Here is a 21,808-nt window from a genome sequence, read left to right as displayed (position 1 = left end):
CCAGATACTGGTGTTATCAGTCAGGAACTTTAACTATGACAAAAATGCCAAAGATTCTGCTGGACAAGGTACACAGCATGTATGAAGAAATGGGAAATATCAGAAAAGACATGGAAACTTTTTTTAAGAACCAAATGGAAATACTAAATATAAGAAATATTAGAAATTAAGACCTTTAGATGGGCTTAGCTGAAAATACCTGACCAGCTTTGGCCAGACTCTTGGGAGCAGTCTGTTATGGGAGGATTCTTTATGAGTGATATACTATTGATATTTACTTTGAACAAGAATTATACAATACTCACTGCACAGATTATTAAGCCCACAAATATTTCTCTTGATAGAACGAACACTGCCTAGATTTATCAAGCCATGTATTCTCACATATTTTCTGATAGAAAAGAAAGTAATTGGCATTTGTGTGAATTCATACATAGGCCTCTAGATCATGAGTTCTGTCTCAGGAAAGAAATCAGAGACAATCTTGGACTCAGTCTCACCATGTGTAGGTATGTCTTGTTTGGTCTGCTTTTGTGCCTCAGTTATAAGTTTCTATTCCATTCATGCTGTCAATTTTGCATTGACCATGTGGTAATAAAATACTGATTGTCACATAAAAAATACTGTAAGTTTCTTGAATAACTGGTTTCTTAACAGGTAACCTTGTAGTGTCCATCGAGGCTTAGAAGAACAGTGACAGAAAATGTCAGACTACCACTCAGGACATATAGAAATCTATTTGCAATTAGAACTTGAATTTCTGGAATTGTAATTGCCTCTGCCATACCTCAAGGGAGTGAAGCAGTTTGTTGCTTAGGAATAAGGAAGTAAATTCTGTTTTTTTCTTAATGTCATTAAATTTTCATAGAGTTTTCATTTTTTCATTTATTTTTTGATTTAGTATTTATAGAATAACTCATAAAATTACTCCAAAGAGAGCCTATTTTTACTTTCACAAATGGGAAAATTTCTCGATTGATTTCTTTTCTTCATTACAGCTTATATGGCCAGTGTATTGCCTTGGAAACTTATAAATACATATTGAAGATGAAAGAAAATTATTGTAGATGTTAATCTTGACTTTTTATTTCAGCTTAGTTGCATAAATTTCTAATATATATACATTTTTTTTTTTTTTTTTTGGTCTTTTTAGGGCCGCACCAGCGGCATATGGAGGCTCCCAGGCTAGGGGTCAAAATGGAGCTATAGCTGCCGGCCTACACCACAGCCACAGCAACTCAGGATCCGAGCCGCATCTGTTAACCTACACCACAGCTCACAGCAACGCTGGATCCTTAACCCACTGAGCAAGGCCAAGGATCGAACCTGCATCCTCATGAATGCTAGTTGGACTCGTTTCCACTGGGCTACAACAGGAACTACCTACTTCTAGTAATTTTTCTTAAAATGAAATGATAATGAATTATTAGCAGTAGTAGTGAAATTAACAAACTACTTTGTTTTACAGGGAAAATATTTATCCCTAAGCAGAAACCTGTACAGACTTTTACAGAAGAAAAAGTATCTCTTGATCCAGAGTTAGAAGAAGCTTTGACAAGTGCTTCTGACACAGAATTGTGTGACCTCGCAGGTATCTCCTAAAACAAGTCAATTTGTGAATGAGTATAGGGGGAAGGGATACTGCACACACCCATGCACATGTTGCAGATGCTTGCTCTGCCTAGCAAAGTGCTGTTGAATAAGTAACCATATGTCTGGCTTTGTTTTTACACTATCAATCTGACATAAAGGATTTTGTTTCTTCTGGTTTTGTTTTTTACACTATCAGTCTTACATAAAGGATTTTATTTCTTTAAATTCTCTTAATGATGAAATCTTTATGTTAATGGAATTTATTTTTTGACCTCTTTTCCTATGTTGCCATCTTTGAAAGTCCTTATAAAAATCTTTCATCAGCTGGTGCTCAGCTAGAAGCTGTCTCCAGAATCTGCTACTATCCCATTTTATCAGAAGACCCAGAAATGGGTAACCGGAAAAATAGATAAAATAATCAGTCCTGAGCTATACTTAGCACTTTCCCACCTTTTCTGAAGTGTATGTGGAACATTGCAAACCTCCCTATGATTGTCATCATTACAGGTTTCTTATCTAGACCAATATGTCCCCCCAGCTACCTCCACCCACACCTATTTTTCTTCATAGAAAAATATAATGCATGGGAAGATCTTAGTACCAAATAACCCCAAGAATTAACATGTTTGAAAGGAGCATGAAGGTTCTTTGAGAAGGACCCAGGGATAGGACCCAAGTTGTAGTACCACAAATATAGCAGGTATATTATTCCCTGGGGGGCTGAGGACTAATGGATTTGTGACTGTTACATTCATCAGAGTGGAATGGGCCAGAGGCACACTGTGGCTTCTGCCTTACTTGTGCAAAAGAGCATCAAAAACAAAACCAAATTTATTTCTCCTTGTAGCTATCATTTTTGAGAGATCCTACTTTAATCTTAAATATGAATATCCACCTGTGCTTTTAGTGTTCTACTCTTAGATAATGTACAAATGTCAGTTAATATGAGAGTTAAGTTGAAAATCTGCCTTTTATTGCATTATGTTTGGAGAAATCTTATGAGAAGGAAGAAAAACAATAGAGCGTTTTCACTTTCTCTCTTGGCCACCAGATGGAGCTAAGTATAGGTTTAGGGTTAAGCTGGCTCCAGCTGTGTCTAAATTCAGAAATGTGGGGAGAAATTACAAGGGTATTTATTGATAAGAGATTGTAGGTGGTTTTAAATTGTTTTCACCTTTTTTTGGCTGCGAAATGTGTATTTAAATGAATAGGAAAATGTACAGAAAATGTTAAAATCATTGATAGAAATTTTGAGGTATAAAATTAATTCTTTATGTTTAAAATTGATGGAAGCAAAAAATAACTTTATTTTTCTATGTTTATAGCTATTCTTGGGATGCACAATTTGATAACGAATACACAGTTCTGCAATATAGTGGGAAGTAGTAATGGTGTTGACCAAGAACATTTTTCAAGTGAGTACTTATATAATGCTTTGTGAATTCCAGTCCTTTGATAATTATGTTTTGTTTTATCCGTGTGACAACTTCAGTGTATACCGACTAAATGTAATGCATATGTACTTGAAACCTAAGATTCCAATTAGTCTTGACATAGAAAATCATCGAAAATAGAATATTAAATACTTTATGCTGAATATGTCAGCAAGTGTAATTAGCAACCACTTACCTCACTAAATAATACTAATGGTAAACACTATAAAAGCTCGTCAAACTTGGCTTTTATTGACATTTTGTTTTCAGTGTTACTGATTTTTAAGAAATACACAACAGTGCTGACAAACTATATTATAAAATTAGATTCAGGAGAAACCACAGAACTTTTCAGCCACTAAGCCTTTTAGTCTGATGTGAAATATTAGCCTAAAGCAAAGCTTTTTGAAAATTTTATTTACAGGATATTTTAAGATCACCGAAGTAATGCATACTTTTCTATTTTATAGTAGATTTAAACAAGTCCTTAGTGCATAAGGTAAGAGGTGAAAGTGTCCCTATTCACAGCCGTCATGCCATCTATTTCCTCACACACCCACCTCCACCCTTAACAGTAAACAATTTGGAATTTATCTGTCTAGACTTTGTGTTATGCTTATTTATATAAACTTATATACATATACTTTTATACGCAAAAGTAGGATCATACCATAGACATTTCTTATAACTTAATTTTTCAATAATAATACTATTGGCTAGTGTTTTTGAATGCTTGCTATGGGCCATGTTCTTATGTGCACACCTCTTGAATGTGAATTGTTCTTAATCCTCACAACAGTTCTATAGAATAAATATTATCTTTAATTTGCATGTGAAGGAGCTGAGGTTTTAGAATGATTAAGTGACTAGTTTTAATATTCCATGAAGTTGGTGGTGAGGATTTTAATTGATGCTCTAAAGTGTATTACTTAGTAATACATCACATTTTCTAGTTAGTACATATAGATTTACCTCATTCAAACATCCGTATAACATTCCATTTTATTAATGTCCTATAATTGACCGTTTCTCTGTTTTTAAAACTTTTCATTGTAGAAAGTTTAAGCATACGAAATAGAAGAGGGAATAATGTATCCATCACCTAGCTTCAGCTATTTTTCACGTTTTGCCAGCCTTGTTTCATCCGCCACAGCCTCTCTCTCACTGCTTCCACTTTTTTCCCTGGATTTTTTTTTTTTTTTCTTTTTCTTTTTAGAGCTGCACCCGTGGCATGTGGAAGCTCCTGGGCTAGGGGTCAAATCAAGCTACAGCTGCCAGCCTACACCACAGCAACAGCAATGTGGGATCCGAGCCATATTTGCAACTACACCATAGCTCACAGCAACCCCAGATCCCCAACTCACTGAGCAAGGCCAGGGATTGAACCCACATCCTCATGGATACTAATCAGATTCGTTTCTGCTGCACCACAATGGGAGCTCCCTCCCTGGACTATTTTAAAGCAAATCTTGTTTGTGTGTATTACTTTACCTGTAAATATTTCTATATGTGTCTCCCACGAAGGCATTTCTTATAACATAATCACAATGCCATTAACAAACTTAAAAATTATCAGTATTTCCTTCAGCTTCCAATACACCCAGGCCATGTTCAAACTTTCCCTTTTCTCTAAAAACATCACACTTGGCTTGTTTGGGATTAAAGTAAGGATCACACATTGCATTTGTTGTCATTTGGTTTCAGTTCCTCTTAATTTTTTAATAGTTCTCCTCAGCTTCTTTCTCCCTTTCTTCATGCCATTTCTTTCTTGAAAAAACTTTCTTGGGCGTTCCCTCTGTCGCACAGCAGAAATGAATCCGACTAGGAACCATGAGGATGTGGGTTCGATCCCTGGCCTCGTTCAGTGGGTTAAGGATCTGGTATTACTGTGAACTGTGGTGTAGGTTGCAGATGCGACTCAGATTTGATACTGCTGTGGCTGTGGTGTAGGGCGGCAGCTATAGCTCCGATTTGACCCCTAGCCTGCGAACCTCCAGATGCCGAGCATGTGGCCCTAAAAAGCAAAAAAACAAAAACAAAAAACCTTCTTTCTTAAGGGTTTTCATGTAGAATTTTCCACATTCTGGATTTGGCTGACTGCAACCTTGTAGTATCATTTTACGTGTTTCTGTTTCTTCTGTGTTTCTGTAAACTGTTATTTTCTAGAGGCTTGATCAAATTCAGGTACAGTTTTTTGGGGGGTTTTGTCAAGAACGCTTCTTCGGTGGTGATTGAGTCACATTAGGAAGCATACCAAGTCTGGTCATTCCTCTTTGGGGAAAGTGTTAAGATTGATCAATGGACTCAAATATTGGCAGGCTGATCCACCCATGTGCAGTTCCCCCATGAACCTTTCTTAATGGTTTCAGCATCCCATTGACTGGATCCCTCTTTTCATTACAGAGCAAGGATCTTTACATATACACATTCTGTGGAAAGGGAGAGAAATCTTTTGGCTTTATAAAATTGATTTATTTTTTATTTTTTATTTTATTTTTGCCATTTCTTGGGCCGCTCCCACGGCTATAAAATTTGGAATTGAGGAAATGCTTGTTCAGTTTTCCATTTACTGAGGAAGCTCTTCTCCAGCCCCCTTGACCTACCATCTTGAAGAAGACTGCCATCCCGATCTTTCAGCTGTCCTCAGGAAAATAATTTTCAGAGTTTCGTCTAAGTTGTTCTCTTCAGGACACTTTGTGTGCGCCCGCACGCGTGCGTGTGTGCACGCATGCGTCGCGTGAGAGATTCTTTAAAAGAACAAGGCACTCTTAGGAGGAATTTTTAGGACAAGTAAGCAGTATACCTTGTCTTAAGGTGAGTTTTGCTTCAAAAGGCTAGAAGAGGGCAGAAGGGAATAACTAGGCCAGGCAGTGAGTCTGTAAGTCTTTCCATGTCACTTACTCTTAATGTTTTTATAGTCATTCTTCTCTTTGAGAATCTGATGCTATAGATGTTCTCTCCAGAAAATGTACCCATAAAAGTTTCACTGTCCATAGGCCTCTGCACATACATCAGAGTGAATTTATGTCTCATTAGAGGGCTCAAGGCTTCTGGATCCTCTTTCAGCTTGAATAACTATATTGTGATGTAAATGGTGAAGCACTGGAGTAGGAGTGAAGGAGGGTAGTAATCTTTGGAATTTCTGTCTTAGTAGCTGTTCCATGTACCATTAGCTTTCTCTGTCTCCCCTTCCCTGTTGCTACTCTTCTTGCTAATGGAGTCCTCCCCTGTTACCCATTGCATAGTATTGCCATGGGAAGGACGGTACAGTGTCCTTCCATCATCTCACTCTTCTCATAGAGGCTAGGTTTGTTCCAGTCTCTGGTTCTTACTGCCCTTATATTAGCTACTAGTCAGGAGTTCCCTTGTTGCACAGCAGGTTAAGGATCCAACATTGTCACTGCGGTAGCTCAGGTTACTTCTGTGGCGTGGGATCTGTCCCTGGTCTGGGAACTTCCACGAGCCATGGATGTGGCCAAAAAAAAAAAATCACTAGTCAAATCTTAGAGAGTGATATACTAGATTTTTATCATTTTAGAACTTTATCCTGAACATTGCTAAAAATAAATGTGATCACCAGCTTGTGTTATCCAACAATTTTGATGTAATTCACCAAGAGGCAAGAAACATATTCATTTTTGAAGACTGACACATTGCAAACAAATTAAATGTTGAATTATGTTTGGTATTTATATTCAGTGAAATTTTATATGAGGGCTTAATGTATCAACACATGAAAGAGCTTATATAAATTTGGGGGAAGAAACTTATAAATTAATTCTGCTATGGAGTTCCCGTCGTGGCGCAGTGGTTAACGAATCTGACCAGGAACCATGAGGTTGCGGGTTCGGTCCCTGCCCTTGCTCAGTGAGTTAAGGCTCCGGCATTGCCCTGAGCTGTGGTGTACGTTGCAGACGCGGCTTGGATCCTGCATTGCTGTGGCTCTGGCGTAGGCCAGTGGCTACAGCTCTGATTCGACCCCTAGCCTGGGAACCTCCATATGCCATGGGAGCGGCCCAAAGAAATAGCAAAAAGACAAAAAAAAAAAAAAAAAAAAAAAAAATTCTGCTGTATATGTGTGTAATATGTTTCCAAGTTAATATATACATTCATTGTGATAGTCTCAACCAGTGACATTCTTGTTCATTTGTTACTGCAGATGTGGTAAAAGGTGAAAAGATCCTTCCAATACTTGATGAGCCCCCAAATCCAACCAACGTTGAAGAGAGTTTAAAGAGAATTAAAGAAGATGATGTTCGTCTTGTTGAAGTTAATTTGAACAATATAAAGGTAGACGTGAAAAGCAAATCAAAAATTGCTTTGAATTCTTTGAGTCATTTGGGTCTAGGATGGGAGCTGGGCAGTTTTGATGTAATCTAATCCCTTCTACTCAATGGTAAGGTTTTTGCTTTTAATACTATGCTAGCATAGATTCCTTTGTATTTTAGAAATTAAAGTATTACAGTATTTTTCTGATTTACTTTTTAAAGACCATCAAATAGAAGTATACTATCAGTAAATCTCTCTGGCTCCCAAAGTCCTACCCATTTTTAAAGAGCATTTTTGTCTTTCAGGGGTTTTTTTTGTTTGTTTGGTTTTTGTTTTTTGGGTTTTTTTTTGTCTTTTTGCTATTTCTTGGGCCACTCCCGCAGCATATGGAGGTTCCCAGGCTAGGAGTCTAATCGGAGCTGTAGTCTTTGGCCTATGCCAGAGCCACAGCAACGCGGGATCCGAGCCGCGTCTGCAACCTACACCACAGCTCACAGCAATGCCGGATCATTAACCCACTGAGCAAGGGCAGGGACCGAACCCGCAACCTCATGGTTCCTAGTTGGATTCGTTAACCACTGCGCCATGACGGGAACTCCAGGTTTTGTTTTTTTAATCAGGCCTCTTGAGGTAAAATTTATACCTAGTGAAATTATACATAGCCTACAGTTGTGTGAGTTAAGGCAGATGCATACACAACCACCACCACAGTCACATGTAGAACACGTCATACCCCTTTGTCATCATCCCCTGCCACCAGCTCTAGCCCCTGAAAATTACTGATCTGTCTTGTTTCCCTGTCATTTTGCTTTCTCCAGAATTTCATGTAAGTGGAAACATAAAGTGTATAGCCATTGAGTCTGGCTTCTTAGCATAATGCATTTGAGATTCGTCCGTGCTGTTGTGTGTCTCAGTGGTTTTCTCCTTTGTAGTGCTGAGCAGTATTCCTTTGGATGTGCTGCAGTCTGTTTATCTGTTCACCAATTGATAGGCATATGAGTTGCTTCCAGTTGGGATGATAAGTAAAGCCACAATACACACTCACATATAGGTTTTTGTGTGAACATAGGTTTTCATTTCTCTTGAGTAAACACCTGGAAGTGGGCTTTGTGAAATCTTACTGAGATTTCTAAAATGTAACTCTTCCTTGCAGTAAAGAAAAAAGAACTGAGTTAGAATGGCATAGGGATAATTAATTACCAAAAAGTAAACACAGATGATCTCATATATTACCATTGTATAATAGCTTCATTACAAATTCTTCATTTTAAATCTTAATTTATCTGAATTGGGGGTGGAGAGAACATCTGGAAGTTACAAGAACCTAGGGAATAAGACCTCTGTGCTCTTTTCATGGGTGTTCCTTCCTGTGAGTGGAGGGGGGAAAAGCCTTGGAAAAAGCTAATATCCCTAGTTGGTTATTAATCTTTTTTTAAAAAATTCACTTCTCGTGTATTTCTGTCTCTAAGTCAGTAGCAATGATCTAAAAATAACCAGGCTTCAGGAAATTGAAATCTCGGGACTAAAAGGAAAGATCACTGTCTCCTATAACTCTTGCCTCATTTTAAGTAATGTAGGTTTAATTTCTCTTAATACCTATAGCTTAAATATCTGAGAACAGCATGTCATCTGCCTTAGGAATCATCAGAGGTAGATTCCCACATCTTTCTCTTTGTAAAAAAGTGGATCCACTTTGAGCACTCAAGGGTTAACTTCTCATAATACAAATACTTAAAAATAAAATAGTGAGAATTTCTTTAATCTCAGTGCTAGAGAAACAATGACATATGCTCTGCTCTGTGCCAACAGTTTGTGCAAATGGACCATAATAGATAAGCCAGAGGGATGAGGAGGCTTAGTTGTTGTTTTAGTTTGTAGATCAATGGTTGTATGTGATATAATTTCTGAGTACATTTTAATAAAGTACAGATATATTTGATTAATGGATTAAATTTGCTGAAAAATAAAATGTAATAATGTTTCACATTTTTGTCTTTCAAGAATATCCCAATTCCAACCTTAAAGGATTTTGCAAAGGCTTTGGAAACCAACACCCATGTGAAATATTTCAGTCTTGCGGCCACCCGAAGCAATGACCCCGTTGCAGCTGTAAGTAAGCTACTACTGGTAACATCAACATTATGACTGTATTACACCAGGGTGTGTTACAGAGGTGGTTAAACCATATTAAACTGCATCAAATGTGACACTCTTACTTATTTATTTATTTTTGGCCATACCCTCGGCATATGGAATTTCCCCAGGCCAGGGATCGAACCTGCTCCACAGCAGCGACAACATCGAATCCTTAACTGCTAGGCCACCAGGGAATTCCAAGTGATTATTTTAAAACTAAGTGATCTGATTCCTACCTCAAACTCTCCAACAGTTCCCTATCTCACTAAGTGAAAATCAGAATCTTTCAATGCTTTAATAAGGCCTTGCAGGTGCAAACCTCATCTCCTTTCTTGCTGTTTGTTTCATTCTACTCTGTCCATACAGCCTCCTCACTCTGCCTAAAACCTGCATTGTGTGCTCCCATCTCAGGGCCTTTACACTTGTTCCTCCTGCCTAGACATTTCTCCCTAAAAATATTCCACGTAGTTTCACCTCATCACTTAAATTATTTGAGTCCTTGCTCAGATGGCCTTTCCTGACCCCTGTATGTGAAGCAGCAACCCCACCCGCACCCCATCTACCTTGTTCTGCCTTTTTTCTTCCTTTGTAGCCCTTTTTACCATCTGACATTACATTTTGCTTACCTGCTTATCTGTCTGGGCCCCCATGAAAATGTAAATTCCATCAGGTAGAGACTTGTATGTTTTCTCTCTGAATCTATGGAACAGTGCTTACTAAATAATAGGCCACCAGTAGTATTTAAATAAACATGTGTACAGGTGGATGGATAAGGGATTTGCTCCAGGCCACATAGCTAGTTGCTGCTATGTATATCAAGTGTATAGATATTTGTCCCAGCTTCTTTCTAGTATCGCTGCCCCCTGTTGCCTTTTCTGTAACTTGACCTTAATTTTAACCTTGATCTTACCCATATTCTCTGGAGTCTGGCCTTTCTTTTAACCCCTCTGCAGGTCACTTTTAATAAACTCACTCATATTCTTACTTGTCCACTCCTCCCTTCTCTTTCCCCTCTGCTCACTTACAAGCTTTGTTAATTAATCAATATGGTGCTTATTAAGCACTGGGTCCAATGCCTAGCAATACCATATCCTGTAAGCAATGTGATGAAAGCAGATTGAAGACATACCATTCTTTGAGGAATGTGACATTTAGTTAGCCCTTTCTTCTCCATAGTTCTTATGCTCTAGCAGTTCTAGTTACCTCTGCTCTTTCCTGGCCTTTTGGTCCCTGCCTTGGAAATTAAGTCTATAATTTACCCTCGTTTAGACTTTACTGTAACCCAGCTGCAGCAGGACCCAGTAAGAAAAGATGTTCCAAAGAGACATTGAGAAAGTTAGTCCTACACAGAGGCTGAGAGAAAGTATGAGAAATAAGCATGAAGTAGAAGAATGAATGAACATAGGATAGAATAGCAGTAGAGGGACATTACCAATAGGGAATTACATGTGGCCAAAAAAATCTAAGGATTATGACAGAGTACATGTGAAAAGTAGATACATGTGAGACCTCTGAAGTAGTGTGTCAAGGCTGAAACAATCTAATAAACATTAAGGCAATTGTATCGATTCATGTATTTGTTTCAGGCTTGTACAGTGTGTAATAAGTGCTGTCAAACTGTAATCTTCAAATATTTTTAATTTCTAGGCTTTTGCAGATATGCTAAGAGTGAACAAAAATTTGAAGAGCTTAAATATGGAGTCCAACTTTATTACAGGAGCTGGGATTCTAGCACTGATGGATGCTCTGAGAGATAATGAAACCCTGGCTGAGCTCAAGATTGACAATCAGGTGAATGTTCTCCAGCAGCAGCTTGGAAGAAGCTATAGCCCACCCTCTGTGCAGGGCTTGGGGGCCCAGGAGGCAGGTGGGAGGAGGAATTTCAGGGAGCACTTGGTAAGGTGGTGGCCTGAAGGGAGGGGGAGGACATTTGGAGCATACAGAATATTATTTTAGTGTATAGAAAGGTATGTGAGCAACTCTCCCTGATTGATCTTAAGAGAATGTAGATGGCTGGCTATTTTGAACTGCAAGGATTCTTAAAGGTGACAGTCCATCCTCAAATTTTTCATCTCTTTGGTGGCAAGATCCACATAATAGACTTTTTGTACCTGTAGCATGTCATAGTCCCAGACACAGTAGGTGAACAGAATAGGTTCAGTGAAAAACAGAAAACTAATACCCATGTTACCCTAAGGGCACAGGCTTCTGTCAGCCACCTTCACTGCTAATGCCACAAGGTAATGCTGGGTCCTCCAGACCCGGGTGAACTTTTCTTTAAAGAAGCAGAGAAATGTACATGTTAGGAATGTTTCCATTCAATGCAGTAATTAACTAAAAATAAAACAATGGGAGTTCCCTTGTAGCACAATGGGTTAAAGATCCAGCATTGTCACTGCAGTAGCTTGGGTCACTGCTATGGCACAGGTTCAGTCCTTGGCCTGGGAACTTGCACATGCCATGAGAGCAGCCACACACACACACACACACACACACACACCCCAAAGTACATACACATTTGACTGAAAAATACCTTCAGTTATTGAAAAAATATGTGGTAAATGACTCCTTCAGTCCTTCAAAGTAAATAAATTTTGTAGATTATGAAGGTCGAAAGGATTATATATTAAAATTTAACCAGAATGCTATTGAATCAATTTCCAATTTTTTATTGGGATATAATTCACGTATGGTAAAATTTACTCTTTTTTTTGGTCTTTTTAGGGCATAGGGAGGTTCCCAGAATAGGGGTCTAATTGGAGCGGTAGCCGCCAGCCTACTCCAGAGCCACATCAATGCCAGATCTGAGCCACATCTGTGACCTACACCACAGCTCACAGCAACACCGGATCCTTAACCCACTGAGCAAGGCCAGGGATCGAGCCCAAAATCTTATGGCTCCTAGTCAGATTCATTTCCGCTGTGCCACGACGGGAACTCCAATTTACTCTTTTAAAGTCTGCAATTAAGTGGCTTTTAGTATATTCATGGAGTTGTGCAGCCATCATCACTGTCGGACTCCAGAACATTTATATCACCCCAAAGGGAAACTCCAGACCCACTGCAGTCACTTCCTAACCACCCCTCCCATCAGCCCCTGGCAACAATTAATCTGCTTTCTGTATCTGTGTGTTTGCCTATTTTGCACAGGTCATATAAATGGAGTTATTATAATATGTGAACTTTTGTATCAGCCTTCTTTTCATGTAGCAAAATGTTGTGGAGGTTTATTCATGTTATAGCCTATATCAGTTCCCATTCCTGTTTATAGTTGAATAATCTATTATACTTGGGTCGTTTCCACTTTCTGGGTTTCAGAAATAGGCTGTCTTGAACATTCGTGTACAAATTCTTATGTGAATATATACCTTCATTTCTCATGGGTATATACCCAGGAGTGGAAGTGATGGGTCATATGGTAACTCTGTGTTTAACTTGTGGAGGAATAGCGAAATTGTTTTCCTTAACAGCTGCACAATTGCACTTTCCTACTAGCATGTCTGAAGCTCCCAATTTTTCTATATTCTTGCCAACACTTACTATTGTCTGTCTTTTTTATTATAGTCATGCTAGTGGATATGAAATGGTATCTCATTATAACAGTCTACAGTTGTTGATTTTATGAGTTTTTTTTTTTTTTTTTTTTTTTTTTTTTTGCTTTTTAGGGCCACACCTGCAGCATATGGTGGTTCCCAGGCTAGGGGTCCAATCAGAGCTACAGGTGCCAGCCTACACCACAGGCACAGCAACACCAGATCTGAGCCGTGTCTGCAACCTACACCACAGCTCACAACAACACTGGATCCTTAACCCACCGAGCAAGGCCAGGGATCAAACCCACAACCTCACGGTTCCTAGTTGAATTTGTTTCTGCTGCGCCATGGTGGGAACTCCAACAGTCTGCAGTTTTTGATGTCTATATCGGAGCCACATCTGTAACATTCATTGCAGCTCACGGCAAGGCTGGATCCTTAACCCACTGAGTCAGGCCAGGGATTGAACCTGCATCCTCATGGATACTAGTCGGGTTCGTTACCGCTAGGCTACAACAGGAACTCCTAAACTTAATATTTTTGTTTCTCTTACGTATGTTGTAAGAATTGGGGAAATTTTGTCCTTTTTTTCTAGTGGCCATACCCGCACCATTTTTTAAGTTCCCAGGTCAGATATTGAATCCAAGCTGTAGCTCCAACGTTGGATCCTTTTAACTCCCTGTGCCAGGCTGGGGATCGAACCTGCACCTCCACAGCAACCTGAGCTACTGTCATCAGATTCTTAACCCACTGTGGCACAGTGGGAACTCCAGGAAAATTTTTAAAGAATCAGTATATACCTGAATATGTTAGACTTAACCTACCTCAAAAAGTATTTTGATCTAGTTTATTAATGCTTTTCTTTGTTTCTAATTATTCCAGAGGCAGCAGCTGGGGACAGCTGTAGAATTGGAAATGGCCAAGATGCTTGAGGAAAATACCAATATCCTTAAATTTGGATATCAGTTTACTCAACAGGGACCTCGAACCAGGGCAGCTAATGCTATAACAAAAAATAATGACTTAGGTAAGACATATCTGGTATGAAATTGAATTTCTGAATTGTATCATTAAGTTAATGTATTGGAGGAACTTTATTTTCTTTTTTGGCTGCGCCTACAGCATGTAGATATTCCCGGGCCAGGGATCAAACACGTACCACAGCAGCAGTCTGAGCTACTTCAGTGACAACTGCAGGATCCTTAACCTGTTGTGCCACAAGGAGACTTTTGGAGGAACTTTTTTTTTGTCTTTTTGCCATTTCTTGGGCCGCTCCCACGGCATATGGAGATTCCCAGGCTAGGGGTCGAATTGGAGCTGTAGCCGCTGGCCTATACCACAGCCACAGCAATGTAGGATCCAAGCCGCGTCTGCAGCCCACATCACAGCTCATGGCAACGCAGGATCCCTAATCCACTGAGCAAGGCCAGGGATTGAACCCGCAACCTCATGGTTCCTAGTCAGATTTGTTAACCACTGAGCCACGACGGGAACTCCTGGAGGAACTTTTTTAAAAATATATTTTAACACAGGAAGCTTATTTGTCCTTATTTTGTCCTTTGTTTTTTGGTTTGTTTGTTTTTTGCTTTTTAGGGCCACACCCAAGGCATACGGAGGTTCCCAGGCTAGGGGTCGAATCAGAGCTACAGCTGCTGGCCTACACTACAGGCACAGCAACTTGGGATACGAGCCACGTCTGTTACCTACGCCACAGCTCTTGGCAACGCCTGATACCTAACCCACTGAGCGAAGGCAGGGATGGAACTCGCAACCTCATGGTTCCTAGTCAGATTCGTTTCCACTGCACCACGACAGGAACTCCACTTGTCCTTTGTTTCCAGAATCTGCATGGCCCTTTTAACTGACTGAATTTGAGTTTAGTTTAAATGGGACTGTAGTGATTATTAGGTTAGTGAGTAAAATTGGCTTCCTATGACAAACATATTTCATAGCTTTTAGTGAGAGAGTTTTCTGCAACAAACATTATAAAAATGCTTCTTACAACATTTTCTTCTTAGTTACAAGTCATCTCTTAGAGCTATTAAAACAAAGATTTCAACCTTATAGGAAACTTTTGCCCTTTTGATCAAACAGGCATAGATAGAAATTCAGTCTTATATGGTAGAATATAGAATAATTATAGTTTTAACCCAAGTGTTCAAGTCTGTGTGATGTGATGATTTGCTATATTTACCCATCTCCCTGAGCCCACTGTCCCTGGGTGATGGGTCCTCTCACTGCACACATGCAGGTTACTAGTCTCCTTCCCAAGTTCCTATTGAACTGCTGAGGCTTGTAGCTTCCATTTGAAACAAATTTTCTAGCCATAGCTGAATTAAAGAATTTGGGGGGTTCCCTGGTGGCCTAGTGGTTAAGGACCTGTCATTGTCACTGCTGTGGTGTAGGTTCAATCTCTGGACTAGCTGCAGGTGCAGCCAAATACACATATATAAAATATATATAAAAGCAAAAAAAAAAAAAAAAAGAATATGATGCTTATAATTTCTACATATTTCCAAAAATTGACTTTTAAGTTTGGTGTTTGTCATTGAAATATTTCAAAAGATACATTTAGACAAGGTTTAAAATAATACTTCTTAAAGGGAGTCACATTTCTCTGAGATGCAGTTCTTTTAGGCTTTAGCCCTATTTGAGTTTGCATATTATTTAAATTATTTATTTATTTATTTAGCCATGTCTAGGGCATGTGGAAGTTCCTGGGCGAGGGATCAAAGTGACATCATCAGATCCTTAACCTACAGAGCCACCAGGCAACTCCTGAATTTGCATATTTTTAAAATTTCTGGAGCAGAAAATCTGGAGCTTCAGAGTTCCCTTCATGGCTTAGCAGTTAATCCTCCTTGGATCCATGAGGATACGGCTGGCCTCACTCAGTGTGTTAAGGATCCACTGTTGCCTTGAGCTGTGATGTAAGTTGCAGACAAGGCTTGGATCCTGTGTTGCTGTGGCTGTGGTATAGGGTGGCAGCTGCAGCTCTGATTCAACCCCTAGCCTGGGAAACTCCATTTGCCACAAGTGTGGCCCTAAAAACAAAACTAAACAAAACCTATGGCTTCATTCCTTTAATCCAGATTACTGTGGAAAATAGTAGTTCCTTTGATGGCTATAGTTTCCCATAAAAGATTTTAGCTTCTTGCTTTTAAAAAGAGAAGTTTTAAAAAACCCTTCTCGTTTTTGGTGTATTGTTGATTTTAGGTGTAGTTTGCAAAGCCATGCTAATATTTTAATATGGCTTCTATTTTTTTCCTTGAGGAATTTAGTTTTGCTTTTTACAGCAGTATTTCTCAAGTCTGTCTGAACTTTATAGAGAACTTTTAGAACATATACATTATTGACTCTAAAAAATTTAGATTTTTACCCAGAAAGTTGATTATACTTGATTGTTATAGTCTATTTTCAATGACTAAGCTTTTGGAGATCAGGGGCCACGTCTATCTGTTGAATCCACAACTCTCTTAAAACCATGCCTGACATTATTAGATACTTAATAAAGATTTAGTAAGTAAAAAAAGAAAGCGAAAGAATTTGAACCTGCTTAAAGTTGCAATTTTCTGGTAGCTATATAGCTATAAACTTAGGCTAGAAGTGTCTCCATTCTTCCTGTCTTAAGAAAGCATCTTAGCTTTTCCGAGATCCCACTAACAAATTTTTCACCCACTCATCTGTGTCCCTCCCAGAGGAGCTTGTGCCAGCAGCTGTCCCGCAGGAGCAGCAGAGCACAAGCCCATACGTGTATGTCCCTGTATGTAACAGGGACAGCAGCCTTTCACGGCCTCAGTGCTTGTGCTCTTCTGCAAGCCTGTTGTGGCAGACGCTGTGCTCAGACCTCTGTGAGAAAGGAAGGCCTGATGTTAGAGTAAGGGAGACTTTGGCAGGTGGAAGATGAGGGGAACAGATGAAAAGTATTTCCTAGGCTGCTTGCTGTCAGCACTGAGCAGTGGAGTAACTATCCACAGGCGTGTGTAATAGAGGATGAGGAGGCCGTGTTGAAGAAGTTGTAGTCTGACATGAAGCAGGGGTAGCAGAAGGCAAACATCTTTGTGCTGGTAGCTCTCTAGCCACCCCCACCCCTACCCTGTCCCCACCTTGCCATGCTGTTTCATCCTAGTCCAAACCAGATTTTCAGATAGGGGTCTCAGGCATGAAATGAGAATACGGACATTCCTGGAGTGAGGACTTGCATGAATTAAAACTCACATTTGAGGGAGTTCCTGTCGTGGCGCAGTGGTTAACGAATCCGACTAGGAACCATGAGGTTGCGGGTTCGATCCCTGCCCTTGCTCAGTGGGTTAACGATCCGGCGTTGCCGTGAGCTGTGGTGTAGGTTGCAGACACGGCTCGGATCCCACGTTACTGTGGCTCTGGCGTAGGCCGGTGGCTACAGCTCCGATTCGACCCCTAGCCTGGGAACCTCCATATGCCGCGGGAGCGGCCCAAGAAATAGCAACAACAACAACAACAACAAAAAAAAAAAAAACTCACATTTGAGAGTAAGCAAGTTATTTATGTGCTGAAGACAGCCTGCAGATTTTGAGAACTGACTCATAACGGGATGCAGGATCCAGACAAGTACTTGCTAAACAACGATGCCAGGAGATTAAGAGGGAATTCTGATAGGAGGCACTAAAATTATGTGGTAAGGAACTTAGATTCCTTTGGATTTTATCTTGAGGCATTTGAGAGTCATTGTAGGTCATTGAGTGCATGATTAAAATGATTTTCAAAACACTATTCTTATCACTCTTCTAGAGATAGAGAGGAAACGATATTAGGGTTCATTGGCATTTGATTAATCATGAAGTATTGAGAACTTAGTGGAGTGGGTTTTGGAAAGAAATTGCCAAAGAATTGTTAATAGGGCCAGATTTGGTAGTCTTTCCTCCAGAGGATGAACTGAGGAACTGCTTTGGCAGTAAGTGGGCACCAAGTGAGAAGGAGGAGTCGAAAGTGGCTTTTTGCCTGTCTTCTCTCCCGTGTTATGCTCACAGAAGCCTCCCCCATCCACCCTCAGCTGGATTTTTTTTTTTTTTTTTCCAGCCCTGCACTTTGATCTCTGCCTGTGGATCAAGGTTGCAAGCCTAGACCATGTCTTCTTACTTACATTCTAGTGTGTGCTAACGGGACAGAGATGGCAAAGAACAAGACTTGTACAGCATCTCTTGGGCATATAATTTTTCTTTACCTTGCAAACAGGGCCATGTCAGAGCTTTAGTGTTCTGATTTTGATAATGTTTCCCTCTCTCATTGTTTTCTTAGTCTCAACTTTTCATTGAAATAATCCTACCTCCTGGCCTTCTCTCCAGCTACGAAGTATCAGAGCTAAAGCAAAGAGGTTACATGGTGTATGTGCAATATTCAGTTGAACTTTGTCTCCCGTTACTATCTTTCCACTAACTGCGTAATCAGTTTTGTACACCTTTTTTGTTTGTTCCATCTGTTACTGATCTTGTTTATAATGTGCATTTTTTAATAACATGCAATTTACAATCTGAAATGGTCTGCAATAACATCCAAACACTACTGCAATTCAAACTTTTCTTGGAAATGTTCTATGCTAAAGAATTATGTGGTTTGCCTTTCAGATATTTCTGTGGTGTTCAGAGATCTGTATACATGAATTGAGTTTGTATTTGAGGGCTCAGTTCTCCATTTGCTTTCTTCCCTTCTTCTTTCCATAAACACATGAAACTTGTTCTTCATTAACATGAACTAAAAGTAGAGTCAGGGGTGCATCTAGTTAGATAAGTATGAGAATGTTCATGGGGACTTGACACTTCAGTTCTCCTGGTTTTTATTTTCTAGCTAGCACCAAGCCTGGTGCTGGACAAGCTTTTATGCACATCACTTTACTGGACTCATCTCTTGAAGACTAGTAAACAGAAGCAGTAGTCAGGATAGCATGAGAGCAAAATCGGTAGCCTGGCCAGGAGGCCGATGCACCTGCTGGCTTTTCATGCCTCTGTTAAACAGTCAGTTCAGGCTGAACAAAGGTGGTCTTCCCACTTGCTTCCATAGAAGAGAGTATAGGAATTAATAGACCAACCATGTAACTTAAACAGAGGAACTTACTGGTAAGAATATCAAAGCCAATAATGTGTACATGCAAATCCTCTAACTAGAAAAGCTAAATTGGCTTTCCTCACCCTGCAAAGATGGCTGACCCCAGGAGCACCCCAAAACCCCACCATGGTGGGTGATGGGCTGAGCACCCTTTTTGAATGCTTCCTGTATTGCTGCTGCACTAAGCAGCCTTTAATTGCACAGCTATGAGGTACAGGTATCATTATTCTTCTATTATGGAGGATGAGTTGAGGCTCAGAGATTCACTTACTTGCCAAAGAGCACACTGCAGAAAGCAGCACTCACATTCTTTACTAACCCCAGAATCTGTGCTTTCTGTCCTCCCTACATAGGAGTTGGCTACAGTGCTGAGCAGCCCTGAGCGAATGCTCTCTGGTAGCTGACAGGTGAACATGAGGGAAGCAAGATGCTGCTGCAGAAGACCTTGCCCTGCAGCTAGTGAGCACAGCGTGGAGGGGCAGGGTCAGCAGCCTGTGAGGGGCGGGGGCCCTCAGGTGTGCACCTGTGTTTACCCCATCAGCTGAACTAGTTGGCCAGATGGGACATCACCACATTACTCCGGTCTAAGATTTTCATTACTTTGCATGTGTGGTTTTGTCAGAGCCCTGAACTGATTCATTTTATAGGAAATAAGAGAAGGAAAATTTGGAGAGCAGTAGTAGCAAGTCACTTACCTTTGAAACTGACAAAACTGTTTTTGCTATGTTCTTTCACTAAGGAAATAATCAGAAGAGCATGCAAATTGTTACTTTTAATAATGTCTAATCTCAGCTGCCTGAATGTTATTTCAAAATTTAACATAGTAAGTTATTTTTTTAATGAAGGTGTAAATGTTTTTAATACACACTTGAGACAAGCACAGTGACCTGAAGGTGACTGCTGACCATTCTGTTGTAGATTTCTTTTTTCCTTTTTTTTTTTTTTTTTTTTTTTTTTGTCTTTTTATGGCTGCACCTGCAGCATATGGAGGTTCCCAGGCTAGGAGTCCAATCAGAGCTGCAGCCACCGGCCTACACCACAGCTCACAGCAATGCCGGATCCTTAACCCACTGAGCAAGGCCAGGGATCAAACCTACATCCTCATGGATGCTAGTCGGGTTCGTTAACCACTGAGCCACAATAGGAACTCCTGTTTTAGATTTCTAATGCTGCTGTGTAAGCACAGGAGAGCTGAGTGCTCAACAGGTAAGTGATAATGATGAAGGATGAGAATTTTTTATTTTAATGGCCAGGTGAACTGCAGATTGACAATTCATTTTTGTACAACCCTAACTGGATTACACAGAAATTTATTTGCTTTAAGCAAAATAACATTGTACAAATGAACAGGGATTTCTGACATTCTTTATTTTTCTCATAGTTCGCAAGAGGCGAGTTGAAGGAGACCACCAGTAAGTCCACCAGGTATAATCTGTGGGAGACTTTGAAGCTCACCAAGGCCTCCTGTTGTGATGTCAGATAATAACATTTTCCTGGGTAGAAGGGAAAAGACTGGAAATCTTTTTTTTTTTTTAAACTACATGTATCTTTTCTAGTTTAAGTTGTTACCAATTTTAAATTGTAAAATCAATAGTAGATATTTTGTATTCTAAAGCAGTATTTCTACTTTCTACTAAAATCAGTTTTAATTTAGCTTAATTAAATGGTTTATGTTAAGTCTTGGGTTAAAAAAAACACAATTGTACAGAGTTTAGAAAGTCATTTATGTATTATGAACATTTTTAAGAAACAATCTTTTTTAAGTCAAAAAAGGGACATTGCCGATGTCAGAATTGCTGTTGCACCTCTTAGGTACAAGGCACATCAAAACTTTCCTTATTCATGGCATGGACACTTTTTCCATGGTTCAGAACACATAAACTTGGCAAGACTGTGTCTTTTGTTACTAGCAAAGCAAACGCCAGCATTTTAAAACAGGCTACTCAAAATCTAGTCGTGTTTTGGACCAAAGCCGATTTCTGGGAGAGAGGATGCGGTGCGTCCCATGTCCCCGCACCTGCCCGAGGGCCTCAGCCACACCTACAGTTGTTTTCAACAGTCATCAGCTTGGTCAGGTTACACACTTTGCTTAAAAGCACAGCTATGTCTACATTCATTACAGTTTTTCTTTTTAATCATGTGGGCATTATTTTTGTGAAAGCTCAGAGTAATAAAATTATTAGAGCAGGAAAACTATTTTCTTCCCTATAAGAGGCATGCAGCCAACTCTGAGTTATTTGGGGTAAAAGAAAAAAGAAAGCTGTTGTTAAACACATGAAATCAAAGGTAATAAATGGTGGAGTTTAAGTCTGAGGAGCATGCAGAATGGTCATTTAAATTGATGGTCACTATAAAGTAATTAAGAAACCAGCCTGGGTATAAGCTGAGAGTTGCACAGGAGAGTGAGACGTTCCCATATGCAGTGCAGAATTGCCTGAGTGGTGTGTAATCGCCACTTATCCAGATTTTCTAACCAATAAGGAAAATGGCTGTTCTTGATAAATCTAATTTTTATTATCTCTTTCCTTTGATCTTGTACTTTTTGGTCCACATCTATAGAAGTAATTTTTCATAACACCAGTTGTCTGCTCTTGCTCAAAGTATTAGAGTGAACAGTTGAACAGTGTACTAGGGTGGGAAGACAGACTCCACATCCAATAGTGTGATGGACAAGTTAGACCTGTATTCACACCCTGTTCCAGGGCAGCCTCTGGAGCAGGAGGTGGCTGAGGTGTTATAGCTACAAAAGATAGGACAAAGAAA

The 21,808-nt window shown here is 39.8% G+C and overlaps 1 protein-coding gene across 1 annotated transcript in view; it reads left to right on the top strand.

Annotated features, from left to right (window-relative positions):
* The window catches only part of TMOD3 (tropomodulin 3), a gene marked incomplete at its 3' end in the record, with an annotated part of 83,952 nt that extends 62,931 nt beyond the window's left edge, over positions 1–21,021 (top strand). The window contains 7 exon segments of the mRNA NM_214294.1: positions 1,469–1,591; positions 2,919–3,008; positions 7,186–7,316; positions 9,297–9,404; positions 11,079–11,222; positions 13,847–13,991; positions 20,427–21,021. Coding sequence (NP_999459.1) covers positions 1,469–1,591; positions 2,919–3,008; positions 7,186–7,316; positions 9,297–9,404; positions 11,079–11,222; positions 13,847–13,991; positions 20,427–20,461 — 776 coding nt within the window.
* Between the last annotated feature and the right edge of the window lie 787 nt (positions 21,022–21,808).

The sequence above is a fragment of the Sus scrofa genome, chromosome 1 (assembly GCF_054392235.1).
Source record: "Sus scrofa isolate SSC_HxYL_T2T_F1_AM1 chromosome 1, Sscrofa_HxYL_maternal_Yorkshire_Landrace_v2.0, whole genome shotgun sequence".
NCBI lineage: Eukaryota > Metazoa > Chordata > Mammalia > Artiodactyla > Suidae > Sus > Sus scrofa.
Note: the sequence above shows the minus strand (reverse complement) of the source record. Positions and strands in the feature narration are given on the sequence as shown.